We start from the raw sequence: 16,582 nt of genomic DNA, 5'->3' as shown, positions 1-16,582 counted from the left end.
AACAACTATAATTTCTGTACATTTTGTTTTGTCACTGACTCAGCAATTAACTCCTGGCAACCGCGGTGCCACATGGGAATTGTAGTTCAAGGGCCTTCGACCCAATCTGCTCTTTATTCGGTTCATATTCATCAATGCCAACGGCGTTAAACGTTGCGTTTAGTCAGCCGTGTCATTAGCTACGACTTTGGAACACCAGATTAAATCCACTTGAGCGGAAAATTTTCAAATGCTAACGGTCATTTCCGATTATGGCGCATGCGTATGTTGTTTCCGGTATTGTGCCGGTTGATGTTGTTTCGCAATAAGTCAGTGAGTGTGAGGTGGAAGAAGAAGGGATTGAGGAGGAAAGTGAGTGTTTGATGAGAAAGAGAGTGAACGAGAGAAGAACAAGAGATGGAAATGGAAGGAGGGAGCTGACTGATTAAGGAGCAGCATAAACTGGGCGAGAGGAGGGCCAGGGATTGAGTGAAGGTGACTGAGCAAAGGAAAGAGAGAAAGGGGAGGGGTGGAGAGTGAATGTGAGAGAATAGTGATTGAGAGGGGTAAGAAACCGATGACCGAGAGACAGTCTTTGTGCCAGAGGAAATTCCTATTGCAACGAAAACCTGGAATTTGGAAGAGTATCGTGCTGAAGTTTGCCAGTCAGAACCAAAAAAGTATTACCAAGCAAAACTGCTCAACAGTAAATACCCAGATATTTAACAATGACACCAGAAGGAACAAAACTCATCAATGTCATAATTTTGGGATGTGGCTTTCTGTTAGTTTTCAGCGCCTTTCAAACTGGTGGCAACATAGAAGTGAGTACTTAGTGAACCTGAATTCATGCCATTTCCATAATTTCATTTAATGTTAGAAGGAAATTGTAACTTTAATTTTGTTTTCTTTTGAAGCTTTTTGAAGCCTTCAGTAAAAATGTAATATTTAATTGCTGTGAAAATCTGTAAGGATGAAGGTAGTTTACACTTTATTGATGAGTTTAACCATGAAACTGCCTCTGTAGGTTTTGCATTGATAAAATAGTTTGTGTATTTTAACTTCTCTCAATTTAAAGATTTTCTTAGATTAAACCTTTTGCATTTCAGGTTGAAGGAGCATTTTTTAAAAATTAAGCTTTCCAAATGTATATAGAACAAAGCATGTGCCCTTTCCAGATTCAGGTCCAGATTCTATCTAAACCTGTCGCCTATTTTTTTAAGGATCTGTATTCCTATGTTCCCTGCCCTTTCATGTATCTGTGTAGATACCTCTTAAATTATGCTATTAGGCCTGCCTCGAGCATCTCTGCTGGCAACGTGTTCTAGGCATCCACCACCCTCTGTGTAAAGAACTTACCATACATATCTCCCTTAAACATTTCCCCTCTCACCTTGAACTTGTGACCCCTGGTAATTGAGTCCCCCACTCCTGGAAAAAGCTTCTTGTTATCCACCCTTTCAATATCTCTCCTGATTTTGTAGATCTCTGTCAGGATCCCCCGCAACCTCCGTCTTTCTCATGAAAATAATCTACTGACCTCTTTTCATAGCTCACGCCATCCATATCAGACAACATCCTGATGAACCTCCTCTTCACCCTCTCCAAAGCATCCATATCCTTTTGGTAATATGGCGACCAGAACTGTATGTAGTATTCCAAATGTGGTAGAACCAAAGTCCTATACAGCTGTAACATGACCTCCCAACTCTTGTACTCAGTACCCTGTCCGGTGAAGGAAAGCATGCTGTATGCCGCCTTGACTACTCTATCGACCTGTGTTGCCACCTTCAGGCTACAATGGGCCTGAATATCCAGATCACTCTGTACATCAGTATTCCCCAGGGCTTTTCCATTTACCATACAGTTCTTGAATTTGACCTTCCAAAATGTATTACCTTGCATTTGCATGGATTGAGCTCCATTTGCCACTTCTCTGCCCAACTCTCTAATCTATCCATATCCATATTCTGCTGCATTCTCTGACAGCCGTTTTTGCTACCAATTTTCGTGTTGTCTGCAAACTTGCTAATCAGACCACCTATACCTTCCTCCAGATCATTTATGTATATCACAAAAAACAGTGGTCCCAACATAGATCCATGTGGAACGCCACTGATCACAGTTCTCCATTTTAAGAAACTCCTTCCACGACTACTATTGACTCCTGCTACCCAGCCAGTTTTCTATCTGTCCAGTTGGAACAGCCTGGACCCCATGCAACTTCACTTTCTCCATTAGCGTACAATGAGGAACCTTATCAAATGCCTTACTGAAGTCCATGTATATGACATCTAAAGCCCTTCCCTCATTAATCAACTTCGTCACTTTCTTAAAGAATTCTATTAAGTTGGTAAGACGTGACCTTCCCTGCAAAAAACCATGCTGCCTATCATTGATGAGCCCATTTTCTTCCAAATATAAATAGATCCTAACCCTCGGTATCTTTTCCAGCAGCTTCCCAACCATTGACGCAGGCTCACCTGTCTAGGATGGATGTGTTGTCCCAGTTGAAGTGGTGTCCTTCCTCGTCTGTATGTAAGGATACGAGTAAGAGAGGGTCAAGTCATTTTGTGGCTAGTTGATGTTCATGTATCCTGGTACTAGGATCATGTCCCTTTGACTGGGACGACACATCCATTCTCGGACAAGCCAAACAGAGACACGCTCGAGAATTCCTAGAAGCATGGCATTCTAACCAGAACTCTATCAACAAACACATCAAGTTAGACCCCATCTACCACCCCCTGAGAAAAAGAACAGGAAATGACATCACCAACCCAAAGAAACCCAAACATTTAAATAGAAAACAGGAATTATCAACAGTGCTTCACCCGGAGACCCACTGAAGAAGTTACCTAGTAGGGTGACAAAACATCTGGAAATGAACCTTCCAACTCAGCGAGCAAACCTACATCCAGAGCCTCAACCTGAACTACAAGTCTTCTCAAAACTCGCTATCACCAGTCTCGAATTACCTTGATTATCGCTGCAACCCTTCTAAAACAGGGGGACAACATTAGCAATTCTCCAGTCCTCCGGCACCTCACCCATATTCAAGGATGCTGCAAAAATATCTGTTAAGGCCCGAGCTATTTCTTCTCTCACTTCCCTTACTAACCTGGGATAGATCCCATCCAGACCTTGGGACTTGTCCACCTAATGTCTTTTAGAATACCCAACACTTCCTCCCTCCTTACACTGACTTGACCTAGAATAGGAAATGTGTTGCTGGAAAAGCGCAGCAGGTCAGGCAGCATCTAGGGAACCGGAGAATCGACGTTTCAGGCATTAGCCCTTCTTCAGGAATTCCTGAAGAAGGGCTAATGCCCGAAACGTCGATTCTCCTGTTCCCTAGATGCTGCCTGACCTGCTGCGCTTTTCCAGCAACACATTTCCATCTCTGATCTCCAGCATCTGCAGACCTCACTTTCTCCTCCTTGACCTAGAATAATCAAACCTCTATCCCTAACCTCAGCATCCTGTTATGTACTTCTTCTTGGTGAATATCGACGCAAAGTACTCATAAGAATCTCACCTGTTTTTTCTGACTCCATGCATAGCTTCCCCCCTTTGTCCTTGAGTGGACCAATCCTTTCTCGAGTTACCCTCTTGCTCCTTATATGAATAAATGGCTTTGGGATTTCCCTTAACCCTGTTTGTTAAAAATATTTCAAGACATTTTTAGCCCTCTTAATTCCTTGTTTCAGATTGGTCCTACTTTTCCGATGTTCTTCAAAAGCTTCATCTGTTTTCAGTCACCGAGACCTTTTTCCTCTTAGAAATGCTTCCTTTTTCCTCTTCGCTCATCTCACAATTTCATCTGCCATCCATGGTTCCCGAATCTTGCCATTCTATCCCTCATTTTCACAGGGACATGTCTCGCCTGCACTCCAATCGATCTCTCTTTAAAAGCCTCCCACATGTCAAATGTGGATTTACCTTCAAACAGCTACTCCCAATCCACATTCCCCAGCTCCTGGCAAATTTTGGGATAGTTGGCCTTCCCCCAATTTACCATTCTCAAATTTGTCCATGAATATTCTAAAACTTATGGAATTGTTATCACTATTACCAAAATAATCCCCGACTGAAACTTCAACCATCTGGCTGGGCTCATTGACCAACACCTGGACTAGTATGGCCCCTTTCCTAGTTGGACTATTTACAGACTGCTCTATAAAACCCTCGAGGATGCTCCTTACAAATTCTGCTCCATCTAAAACTCTAACACTAAGTGAATCCCAGTCAATATTCGGAAAATTAAAATCTCCCATCACCACCACCCTGTTGCTCCTCCATCTTTCCGTAATCTGTTACATATTTGTAATTCTATCTCGTGCTCACTGTTGGGAGGCCTGTAGTACAGCCCCAACATTGTTAACACACCCTTCCTATTTCTGAACTCTGCCCATATTTCCTGACTGCTCAAATCCTCCATAGTGCCATCCTTCAGCACTGGTGTGATATCCTCTCTGACCAGTAATGCAACTCCTCCACCCCATTACCTCCTTCTCTGTCCCTCTATATCCCTTGATGTGAGTTAATCCAGTGTGGAATAGGATTTTATCAAAGTTCTAGCTCTTCTCATCTAGTTTAGGACTTTAATGTTGAGTAATGACAAATTGCTCCACTTATCGGTGCTCAGTCCATTTGCTGACATCTAAAATCCAGTAGGTCCTGGCAGGATTGGTTAGATCATGATCAAAAAGGAAAGCAAAGCTGATTTCCTTGATGCTGCAGAAATGCTGAAGTCAATTTTAGACTCTTTGCAAATGTGTGTGTGCCATGCATAGTTCAAATATAGTTTGAAAAACACATTTTAACAAATTAGGAGAGTCATAGAGAGGTCCAGCACAGAAACAGACCCTTTGGTCCAACTCATCCACATCAACCAACTATCCTATATAAATTTAGTCCAATGTGCCTGCAATTGGCCCATATCCCTCTTCCTATTCATATATCAATCCAGATGCCTTTTAAATGTTGTAATTGTATCAACCTCCACCACTTCCTCTGGTTTAATGGTATTATTGTTAGACTATTAACCTGTAAACCCAGATAATGTTCTGGAGGCCTGAATTTGAATCCTGCCATGGTGTTTGAATTCAATTTTGGGACAATCTGGAATTAAAAGTTTTGATGAGCATAAAATCATTGCTGATTGTCAGGAAAAACCCATTTGATTCAATAATGTCCTTTTTAAGGAAGTGAACTACTGTCCTTATCAGGTCTGACCTACCTGTGACTCCAGATCCTCAGCATTGTGGTTGACTGCTCATTGGGCAATTAATAATGGGCAATAAATGCTAGCCTGGCCCTCAACCCATGAATGAATAAAAGTAAAGATTTTAGGATTATTCCATTTAAGATTGTTGAATGGCAATCCCTCACCGCTTGTGGTTTTCTAAAAAGCTCATGTCCTGTATCTGTTCTAAATCACTAACCATGGCAGATGACATGCTCAATCACTTCTCACCTTGATGTATAATGCTTATGCCCCAGTAAAATTTTCACTTCCTCCCATCCCGGTTTTGCTCCTTAGTGGAGTTGCCACGTTTGCTTTGCCTTAATTTGTAAAAAGCCATGTAATATATGTTTATACATCTGGATTGGTTTAATCTCGTATGATGGTTTTTTATTTATGAATAGCTTGCAGACTTTTCACATAGCTAGAAATAAAATGGATGAAGTTGTTCATTTTCAGGATTGTTCAGAGAATGACATTTAATGGCCAGAAGTTTTGTTGTGGTGGAGTTTTTATTTGTGATTGGGGAATGGTTAACAAGGTATCAGTGGTGCCTAGGATGATAGGATAGCCTATGCCATGGGCAAACATGTTAGAAAACTGAAGTACAACATCACGTGTTGGGGTGGAGGTGATGGGTCAGAGGAGAGCGTGGAGCAGAGGAAGGGAGATTGGCAGGTAGGACAGGTCATGAGGACAGTGCTGAGCTGGAAGTTTGGAACTGGGGTAAGGTGGGGGGAGGGGAAATGAGGAAACTGGTGAAGTCCACATTAATGCCCTGGGGTTGAAATGTTCTGAGGCGGAAGATGAGGCATTCTTCCTCCAGGCATTGGGTGGTGAGGGAGCAGCTGTGGAGGAGACCTCATCCCCCACCCCGGAACACTTCAACCCCAGGGCCTCAATGTGGACTTTACCAGTTTCCTCATTTCCCCACCCCCCACCTTACCCCAGCTCCAACCTTCCAGCTCAGCACTGTCCTCATGACCTGTCCTACCTGCCAATCTCCCTTCCTCTGCTCCACCCTTCCCTCTGACCTATCACCTCCATCCCCACCCCCATTCAGCTATTGTACTCTTTGCTACCTTCTCCCAAGCCCCAGCTCTCCGCCCACCCCCACCCCATTTATCTCTCCACCCTGGAGGCTTCCTGCCTCTATTCCTGATGAAGGGCTTTTGCCCAAAACGTCGATTTTCCTGCTCCTCAGATGCTGCCTGACCTGCTGTGCTTTTCCAACACCACTCTGGTCTAAACAGAAAGACTTGATGATTGCAAAGCTAGTGATGTAGTATATGTGGACTTCCAGAAGGTATTTGATACATTGCCACAAGAGCAAAGTTATGTATCATGGGATGAAAGCCAATAGCAACATGGATAGAAAATTGGCTGACTGGAAATGGAGTAATAGAGATGTACAACATGGAAACAGACCCTTCGGTCCAACCCGTCCATGCCGACCAGATATCCCAACCCAATCTAGTCCCACCTGCCAGCACCCAGCCCATATCCCTCCAAACCCTTCCTATTTATATACCATCCAAATGCCTTTTAAATGTTGCAATTGTACCAGCCTCCACCACTTGTTCTGGCAGCTCATTCCATACACGCACCACCCTCTGTGTGAAAAATCTTTTCCCCTCTCACCCTAAACCTATGCCCTCTAGTTCTGGACTCCCTGACCCCAGGGAAAAGACTTTGTCTATTTATTCTATCCATGCCCCTCATGATTTTGTAAACCTCTATAAGGTCACCCCTCAGTCTCCAATGCTTCAGGGAAAACAGCCCGAGCCTGTTTAGCCTCTCCCTGTAGCTCAAATCCTCCAGCCCTGGCAACATCCTTGGAAATCTTTTCTGAACTCTTTCAAGTTTCACAACATCTTTCCGATAGGAAGGAGACCAGAATTGCCTGCAATATTCCAACTGTGGCCTAACCAATGTCCTGTACAGCTGCATGACCTCCCAACTCCTGTACTCAATACTCTGACCAATAAAAGAAAGCATACCAAAAGCCTTCACTATCCTCTCTACTTGCGACTCCACTTTCAAGGAGCTATGAACCTGCACTCCAAGGTCTCTTTGTTCAGTAATATTCCCTACGGCCTTACCATTAAGTGTATAAGGCCTGCTAAGATTTGCTTTCCCAAAATGCAACACCTCGCATTTATCTAAATTAAACTCCATCTGCCACTTCTCTGCCTGTTGGTCCTTCTGGTCAAGATCCTGTTGTAATCTGAGGTAACCCTCTTCGCTGTCCACTACACCTCCAATTTTGGTGTCATCTGCAAACTTACTAACTGTACCTCTTATGTTTGCATCCAAATCATTTATGTAAATGACAAAACGTAGAGGACCCAACACTGATTCTTGTGGCACTCCACTGGTCACAGGCCTCCAGTCTAAAAAACAACCCTCCACCACCACCCTCTGTCTTCTACCTTTTTGAGCCAGTTCTGTATCCAAATGGCTAGTTCTCCCTTTATCCCCTGAGATCTAACCTTGCTAATCCGTGGGGAACCTTATCAAATGCCTTACTGAAGTCCAAATAGATCACATCTACTGCTCTACCCTCATCAATCCTCTTTGTTACTTCAAAAAACTCAATCAAGTTTGTGAGACATGTTTCCCACTCACAAAGCCTTGTTGACTATCCCTAATCAGTCCTTGCCTTTCCAAATACATGTACATCCTGTCCCACAGGATTCCCTCCAACAACTTGCCCATCACCGAAGTCAGGCTCACTAGTCAATAGTTCCCTGGCTTGTCCTGACCACCCTTCTTAAACAGTGGCACAACATTAGCCAACCTCCAGTCTTCCAGCACCTGTGACTATCGATGATACAAATATCTCAGCAAGAGGCCCAGCAATCACTTCTCTAGCTTCCCACAGAGTTGTAGAGTACACCTGATCAGGTCCTGGGGATTTATCCACCTTTATGCGTTTCAAGACATCCAGCACTTCCCCCTCTGTAATTTGAACATTTTGTAAGGTGTCACCATCTATTTCCCTGCAGTCTATAACTTCCATATACTTTTCCACAGTAAATATTGATGCGTGTGGTAGCACATTGGTTAGCACTGCTGCCTCACAGCACCAGGGTCCCAGGTTCAATTCCAGCCTCGGGCAACTGTCTGTGTGGAGTTTGCACATTCTCCCCGTGTCTGCGTGGGTTTCCTCCGGGTGCTCCAATTTCCTCCCATAATCCAAAAATAATCTCAAACAAAAACTAACAAGCTTAAAAGACCCAGTACATCCCATGGACAAAACAAATGTCATTACAAAAATTCCATGCAAGGACTGCCACAAACAGTACACAGGACAAACGGGAAGAAAGTTAGCTACCAGGATACACGAACACCAGCGAGCCACAAAAGGACATGACCCTCGCTCCCTCGTAGCCCTACACACGGATGAAAAAAGCCACCATTTCAACTGGGACAACACATCAATCCTGGGACAGGCTAAGCAAAGGCATGCCAGAGAATTCCTAGAGGCCTGGCACTCCAACCACAACGCCATAAACAAACACATAGATCTAGATGCCATCTATCAACCCCTCAGAAAACGAACATGAAATGACATCACCACAAACCCCAAGAACCCCATCCAGGAGAAAGTTATAAATAGAAAGCAGGAGACAACAGCTTCGCTTCACTTGGAGGTCGCCACTGATGATGTTACCTAGCCAGGTAATGAAATATCTGGATATCAAACCTACAGCTCAGCGAGCAAACCTACACCCTAAATCCAAAGATGCGCAGGTCAGGTGAATTGGCCATGCTAAATTGCCCACAGTGTTAGGTGCATTAGTCAGAGGGAAATGGGTCTCGGTGGGTTATTCTTCAGAGGGCCGGTGTGGACTGGTTGGTCTGTTTCCACACTGTAGGGAATCTAATCGAAAATACTTGTTTAGTATCTCCCCTATTTTCTGCGGTTCCACACAAACGCTGCCTTGCTGATCTTTGAGGGGTCCTATTTTCTCCCTAGTTACCCTTTTGTCCTTCACGTATTTTTAAGAACCCTTTGGCTTCTCCTTAATTCTATTTGCCAAAGCTATCTTATGTCCCCTCTTTGCCCTCCTGATTTTCCTCTTAAGTATACTCTTACTGCCTTTATACTCTTCTTAGGATTCACTCAATCTATCCTGTCTATATCTTACATATGCTTGCTTTTTCTTGACCAAACCCTCAATTTCTTTAGTCATCCAGTATTCCCGATACCTACCAGCCATTCCTTTCACCCTAATAGGAATATACTTTCACTGGATTCTCGTTATCTCATTTCTGAAGGCTTCCCATTTTCCAGCCGTCCCTTTACCTGCGAGCATCTGCCCCCAGTCAGCTTTCGTAAGTTCTTGCCTAATACCATCAAAATTGGCCTTTTAGGACTTCAACTTTTAGATCTGGTCTATCCTTTTCCATCACTATTTTAAATTAATAGAATTATGGTCGCTGGCCCCAAAGTGCTTCCCCACTGACACCTCAGTCACCTGCCCTGCCTTATTTCCCAAGAGTAAGTCAAGTTTTGCACCTTCTCTAGTAGGTACATCCACATACTGAATCAGAAAATTGTCTTGTACACACTTAACAAATTCCTGTCCATCTAAACCCTTAACACTATGGCAGTCCCAGTCAATGTTTGGAAAGTTAAAGTCCCCTACCATAACCACTCTATTATTCATTAAAAAAAAGCTGAGATCTCCTTCCAAGTTTGTTTCTCAATTTCCCTCTGACTATTAGGGGGTCTATAATACAATCCCAATAAGGTTATCATCCCTTTCTTATTTCTCAGTTCCATCCAAATAACCTCCCTGGATGTATTTTCAGGAATGTCCTCCCTCAGCACAGCTGTAGTGCTATCCCTTATCAAAAATGCCACTCCCCCTCCTCTCTTGCCTCCCTTTATATCCTTCCTGTAGCATTTGTATCCTGGAACATTCAGCTGCCAGTCCTGCCCATCCCTGAGTCATGTTTGTGTAATTGCTATAATATCCCAGTCCCATGTTCCTAACCATGTTCTGCGTTCATCTGCCTTCCCTGTTAGGCCCCTTGCATTGAAATAAATGCAGTTTAATTTATTAGTCCTACATTGTCCCTGCCTGCCCTGACTGTTTGACTCGTTTCTGTTCTCAACTGTACCAGTCTCAGATTGACCTCCTTCCTCACTATCTCTCTGGGTCCCACTGCCCACCTTACTAGTTTAAATCCTCCCAAGCAGCTCGAGCAAATGTCCCTACCAGTATATTCGTCCCCTTCCAATTTAGGTGCAATCCGTCCTTCTTGTACAGGTCACTTCTACCCCAAAAGAGATTCCAATGATCCAAAAATGTGAATCCTTCTCCCATTCACCAGCTCCTCAGCAATGCATTCATCTGCTCTATCCTCCTATTCCTGCACTCACTAGCTTGTAGCACCGGGAGTAATCCAGATATTACTACTCTCGAGGACCTCCTTTTTGAATTCCTGCCTCACTCTCTGTGGTCTCTGTTCAGACTTTCAACCTTTTCCCTTCCTATGTCATTGGTTCCAATGTGGACAATGACCTCTTGCTGGCTCCTCTCCCCCGTGAGAACATTCTGCACCCTCTCTGAGACATCTTTGATCCTGGCACCAGGGAAGCAACACACCATTTTCACTACTGGCCATAGAAACGTCTGTCTGTACCTCGGACTGGAGAATCCCTGAACGCAATTGATCTCTTTATCTGGAGGAAGATTTATAGGGGAGTTCTTCAGGAGTTGGTATTGGGATTCTTACTTATCCTGATATACATTAATGATTGATATTATGGTTTGCAGGGATAATTTCAATGTTTTTGATGGTGTGGAACTTGAAAGAATTGTAAACTGTGAGTAGGATAGTGTAGAACTCCTGATGGGCAGATAAGTGGCAAATGAGAATTAATGTTGAGAAGCGCGAAGTGATACATTTTGGTCCGAAGAACACCATAAGACAATGGTGCCGTTCTAAAGTGGGTGTAAGAGCAGAGGAACCCGGGTATGTATGTATGCAGATTACTGAAGTTAGCAGGAAAGCATTTCATAAAGCATAAAGAATCCTCAGTTTTATTAATAGGGGCATAGAGTCCAAAAGCAAGTCAGGTGATGTTGAACTTGAGTAAGACACTTGTTAGACTCCAGTCGGAATAATGTGTACAGTTCTTGGCACCACATTTGCTGGAAGGATGTGAACACATTGGATTTATTGCAGAAGCTATTTACAGAAAATAGTTTCAGAGATGAGAAATTTTATTTACGAAGATAAATTGAAGAAGTTGGAACCCTTCTCCTTGGAGAGAAGAAAGCACAGAAGAAATCTGATAAAGGTTTCAAAATCACAAGGTGCTTGGTAGAATAGATAGAGAGAAGCCTATCAAGAATCAGGAGCCACAGAAGCAAATGCAAGGCAAGAAATAAGCACTTGCACACATAGTGTAGTTGTGATATAGAATGTACTGCCTGGAAGCGTGGTGAAGGCAGGCTCAGTTGAAGCATTCAAGAGCCTCTGAGATGAGTTTGTGGACAGAAATAATGGAAGGATATGGGGAAAAAAGCATGAGATTGGCAGCTGGTAATGATGCTCATCTGAAGAGCTAATACAGACATGATGGACCAAATGGCCTTATTCTATGCTGTAACACTTCTGTGATTGTGTTCACTGCTTGCACGTGTTTACATTACGTATGATGATTATTCTTGTACCAGAAACTTGAGCAGTGTGCTCAAAACATCGACTTGTCATGTTCATCCCTTATAAAGTTGCTTTGAGCTACCACACTAGTTTGTAAAAGGTGAACATATTCTGATTTTGCAGAATACATTTTCCTTTTTATTAAAATAGTTATGATTTTTGTTCAACAGCAAACAGTCATCAAGAGCATTAACAGTACCCGGTTTCATGGAAGTGGATACACCAGGTGTTTGTTTACTTATCTTTCTTTGTGAAGTGATATTGTATGGCAACTTTGTTTTACTGCAATTTCAAACCTTGCGAATGTCATGATAAAACTATATAGCCATAAAATGAAGTATACTTTCACAGTACTGTTTTACCTGCCATTTAAAGAAACATCGGAAAAGTCAGCATCAAAGTTGATAATTTATGTATTAGTATTGATTTAAATATAGTTCTTTTGTTGAAATTGTACTTCAGTTGTTATTGATTTGTGTATGGTTATTTCATTGTGCTAACAGATCATCTTTCTTTAACAGCTTGGCTATAATTTATACTGTATTTTCTGCTTCAAATATTTTGACTCCGTCAATTGTTGCTGTTTTGGGAGCTCGACTTTCAATGGTCATTTCTGGATTAGTGTACAGGTAATAAACAAGTTCACTTTCTTACATTTTTATTTTCTGTGCATTTTCATAAATTGTTTATCTGTATGCCATTTCTATAAACTCATCAAATATTTAAAAAGTTAAAACAAATTGTCATCTTGTAAATAGGAGCCAGGGTAGACCGTACATTCCTTTTACATGAAAACATTGCTGATTTTCTATTTATTTCCACTTTTTTTGCTGGCTTTATATATCTCTTAATTCCAAGAGATCAAAAGTCTGTATGCCATGGCCTTAAAAATATTCTTTTTGCGCTAAAATAGAGAATTCTAAAGATTTGCAACCAATTGAGTAAAGCAATTTATCCTAATTTTAGTCTTAAATGATCAAGTCCTAACCTTAAGAATGTCCCAATGTTCTAAATTCCATAGTCGCAGGAAATAGTCTTGCAGTGTTAATCCTATTGAGACCCTTCAGAATCTTGATTGCTTCATTGAGATCCAGACTGTAGACCTAGAGTGTAGGCCCAATTTACTTGACCTCTTAACTAAGTATAAATATCTCATTCCAGCAAATTTTCTAGTAGCCTTCACTGTACAGTCTCCAATGCAACTACATCCTTCCTCAAATAATGAGTTCAAAATTGTACACAGTACTCCAGGTCAAATCTCACCAAAAGGTTATACAGTTCTCGCAAGACTTCTTTATTTTGGATGTAGGTTTACTCACTGAGCTGGAAGGTTTGTTTTCAGATGTTTCGTCACCATATTCGGTAACATAGTCAGTGAGCCTCTGGATGAAGCACTGGTTGCATAGTCTGCTTTCTATTTATCTGTTTTAAGTTTCTTTGGGGTAGGATGACAAGCCAAACAGAAACACGCACAAGAATTCCTAGAAGCATGGCATTCCAACCGGAACTCTATCAAGAAATATGTTGATTTAGATCCCATTTACCATCCCACTCCTGAGAAAAATAACTGGAAATGACACCACCAAAGGAAATGGCATCACCACATGAAATTATATCACCAACCCAAGGAAATGTACTGTAGCTAAATTTGCAGACAAAAATAGGTGAAAAGGCAAGGTGGAGGGGGATACAAACAGTCTCCAGAAAGTAATTGAACAAAACATTGGCAAATGGAAGAGAGGTGGAAAAATGTGAAGTTGTTCATTTTCAAAGGGAGAAAAACCCCAGAATTATTTAAATGGAGAACAACTGCAGAAAGCTGCAACACACAGGGCCCTGTGGGTACTTGTGCATGAAACACAAAGCTAGCATTCAGGTGCAGCAGGTAGTCAGGAAGGCAAGTGAAATGTTGGTCCTTATTTTAAGGCATTTGGAATACAAGAGCAGGGAAGTGTTATTACAACTGTGCAAGGTGCTAGTGAGACCATATCTGGAGTATTGTAAGCAGTTTTGGCCTCTTACTTAAGAAAATATATTGTTTCATGGAGGCAGTTCAGAAAAGGTTTGCTGGGTTAATGCTGCCTGTTATGGAGGGATTGTTTTATGAGCAAAGTTTCAACAGGTTGAGAAACTACTACTGGATTTCAGAAGAATTAGAACTGATCTAAATGAAGCACATAGCCTATTAAGCCCCTTTCGAATCCTAAGTGTTGAGAGATGTTTCCCCACCTGGAAGCCCCTAGGAGTATCAGGCATATGCTCGCAATCGAAGGGGTGTAAGTTTAAGACTCGGAAAAGGAGGAATCTCTTCTCTGAGGGTTGAGTCTTTGAAACTCCTTGCCACGAGAGGTGTGGGGGCAGAGTCTTTGTCTTCTTAAGGCTGAGATAGAGTCTTCTCCAATATGGTTACAGTAAAAGGGCAAGAAAGTGGATGTGAGGAATGTTAGATCAGTCATAGCCCTATAGATTGGTGGACCAGGCTTGAGAGTGGAGCAACCTACTCCTGTTCCTGCTTCATGTCACCTTTTTATATTTAGGATTGTTCAACATTGTATTTTTCATAACACCTTGACAATAATAGAGGGATTGTAATTTTCTAAGTTACAATTGGTTGCATTTAAATTTAATTAAAATTATTTCTTTGTTTTCAGTGTATATTCTGCAGTTTTCATTGAGCCATTCACTTGGTCATTTTACTTAGCTTCAGTCATCATTGGAATGGCAGCTGCAGGTGAGTTTTCTTTCTAATGCAATAAGTAAGATGATTAAAACCGAGGATAACATTTTTTTTTCTCATGATGACCTTCCCTCCATCATAAGGTCAGAATTGAGGGTGACTGATAATTGAGTTTTGTGGTTGGAGTGACATTCCCTTGGACTGGGTTCTGGGATGGAATGGCACTGAGAAAGTGTATCACTGTAGCTTGGTTACTAAATAAGAATACTTTCGCAAATGCACATTTGTGTTTGGGGTGGGTGTTGGCTGTGCTTCCTGTGTATGTTCAGAGATATTTGTTTTTGGTTTCCCTGTCTTTGCATCCATGGTAGGGAGCAGCACCTTGCTGCTGCACCACTGGTTTTTCAGAATGCTCTTAGCACTAGTAGTCCAAGGGTTCCAACAGTGTTAAGTGCTATTATCTCAGGTGAGAAAGAAGATGGGTATATGACTGGTATATGGGAAGAATAGAAGAGTTGAATTATTTTTTTAATGGAGAGAAACTATAGAAGGCTGTAGCACAGAGGGTGTTTGGGGGGCTTCATAGATGAATCACAAAAAGCTAGCATCCATGTTCAGTTGATAGAGAAGCCAAATTGACTGTTGACCATTAATTTGAAGGGAGTAATGGGTAAAAACCAGGAAGTCTTGCTAAAATTATACAGAGCACTAGTCAGACTGCAGCTCGAATACAGTGAATAGTTTGCCCCCCTTAACTGAGGCGAAATATATTGTTCATCTAGATTTATTACAATATGGGGGATTTTCTTATGAGAAGAGTTTGCATACATTGGGCTTGTACTCTTTGGGGATTAGAACAACGAGAGATCTTATTGAAATTTAAAAGATTCTTAGGGGCATGAAACGGTAAAACCGAAGAAGTGGTTTCTTTTTTGGGAGAGTCAGAATGCATAGTATCTGAGTCAGGGAATCGCCCATTTCAGACAGATAAGGAAGAATTTCCTTTATCTGAGAATAGTGAATCTGTGGAATATTTTAACACAGAAGGCTGTCGAGGCTGTGTTGTTCATTGTATTCAAGACTGAAACTGATTTTCAATCAATAATCAACTCGAGGGTAATGGGATAAGTAGAAAAGTGGTTTAAGGATTACTAGATCCACTACGATCTCATTGAATTATGGAACAGATTATAAAGGGTAAATGGCCTAGGCTTTTTGGAGATTGTTTATACAAAAGAGCACAAGTAATCTCTGAAAATTGAAGCAACTCATTTTCACTTGAGCTTCAGTCAGAGATCCTAAATATACTTTTTAATACTTGATCCTGAATGTTGGTAACCCACATGGTGGTTGGATATATCTGGCAGTTATCTTGTCCAAAACCATTCCTTTTCCAATATTGATATTACACACTGACTCTCAACTGACTGCTTTTAATAGCCCCAGCTCAGACCTGCGCTCTGCTAACCACTGGGCGTTTAGCAGGTGTTTGCATGCATTTAACAAACAAAAATGCTGCAGGTTAACTTCAGTGCATTTAGCTAAAATAATATTCTTTTTATTTTGTGAGGGAAATGTCTGTTTTGGAAATGTCCACTGTAAATTGATTCTACCTTCTATATTGGAGATAACCAAGCAAGAGGCTGGAAGAACACAACAAGCCAGGCAGCATCAGGTGGAGGAGAAGTTGGGATGGGTGTAAGGGGAGCTGCAAATAAAGGGGGTGGTGAAGTGGGGATAGGTGAAGACAGGTAGAGAGAATGACCTGTTTGGTCAATGGGAGGAATGAATCCAGTAGGTGGCTGGGAGGGGTGGAAGGGAGGGGACAGGGCTGGGAAGGGAGTCAAGGGATGGGAAGGGACATTAATTGAAATTGGAGAACTCACTGTTGAGTCTTCCGGGCTGTAGGCTGCCCAGACTGAGATGAAGTGTTCCTCCAATTTGTGGTTTGGTTTGTTGTGGCAATGGAGGAGGCCAAGGATGGTCATGTCAGA

The 16,582-nt window shown here is 42.0% G+C and overlaps 1 protein-coding gene across 3 annotated transcripts in view; it reads left to right on the top strand.

Annotated features, from left to right (window-relative positions):
• mfsd11 (major facilitator superfamily domain containing 11) overlaps window positions 1–16,582 on the top strand; it is a 55,783-nt gene that overhangs the window by 302 nt on the left and 38,899 nt on the right. The window contains exons 1-4 of one of the 3 annotated variants that reach the window (XM_043714650.2): window positions 336–803; window positions 12,082–12,137; window positions 12,433–12,540; window positions 14,563–14,642. In XM_043714650.2, coding sequence (XP_043570585.1) covers window positions 708–803; window positions 12,082–12,137; window positions 12,433–12,540; window positions 14,563–14,642 — 340 coding nt within the window. In that variant the 5' untranslated portion in view covers window positions 336–707. Of the gene's footprint in view, window positions 1–335; window positions 804–6,270; window positions 8,912–12,081; window positions 12,138–12,432; window positions 12,541–14,562; window positions 14,643–16,582 lie in introns of those variants that run through there. The other 2 variants (XM_088000557.1, XM_088000558.1) reach the window with 2 other exon arrangements.

The sequence above is a fragment of the Chiloscyllium plagiosum genome, unplaced genomic scaffold (genome assembly GCF_037043375.1).
Source record: "Chiloscyllium plagiosum isolate Xiang-an unplaced genomic scaffold, Cpla_swu_hap1 HiC_scaffold_25, whole genome shotgun sequence".
NCBI lineage: Eukaryota > Metazoa > Chordata > Chondrichthyes > Orectolobiformes > Hemiscylliidae > Chiloscyllium > Chiloscyllium plagiosum.
The sequence above is the reverse complement of the archived record's forward strand: the minus strand, read 5'-3'. Positions and strand labels throughout refer to the sequence as shown.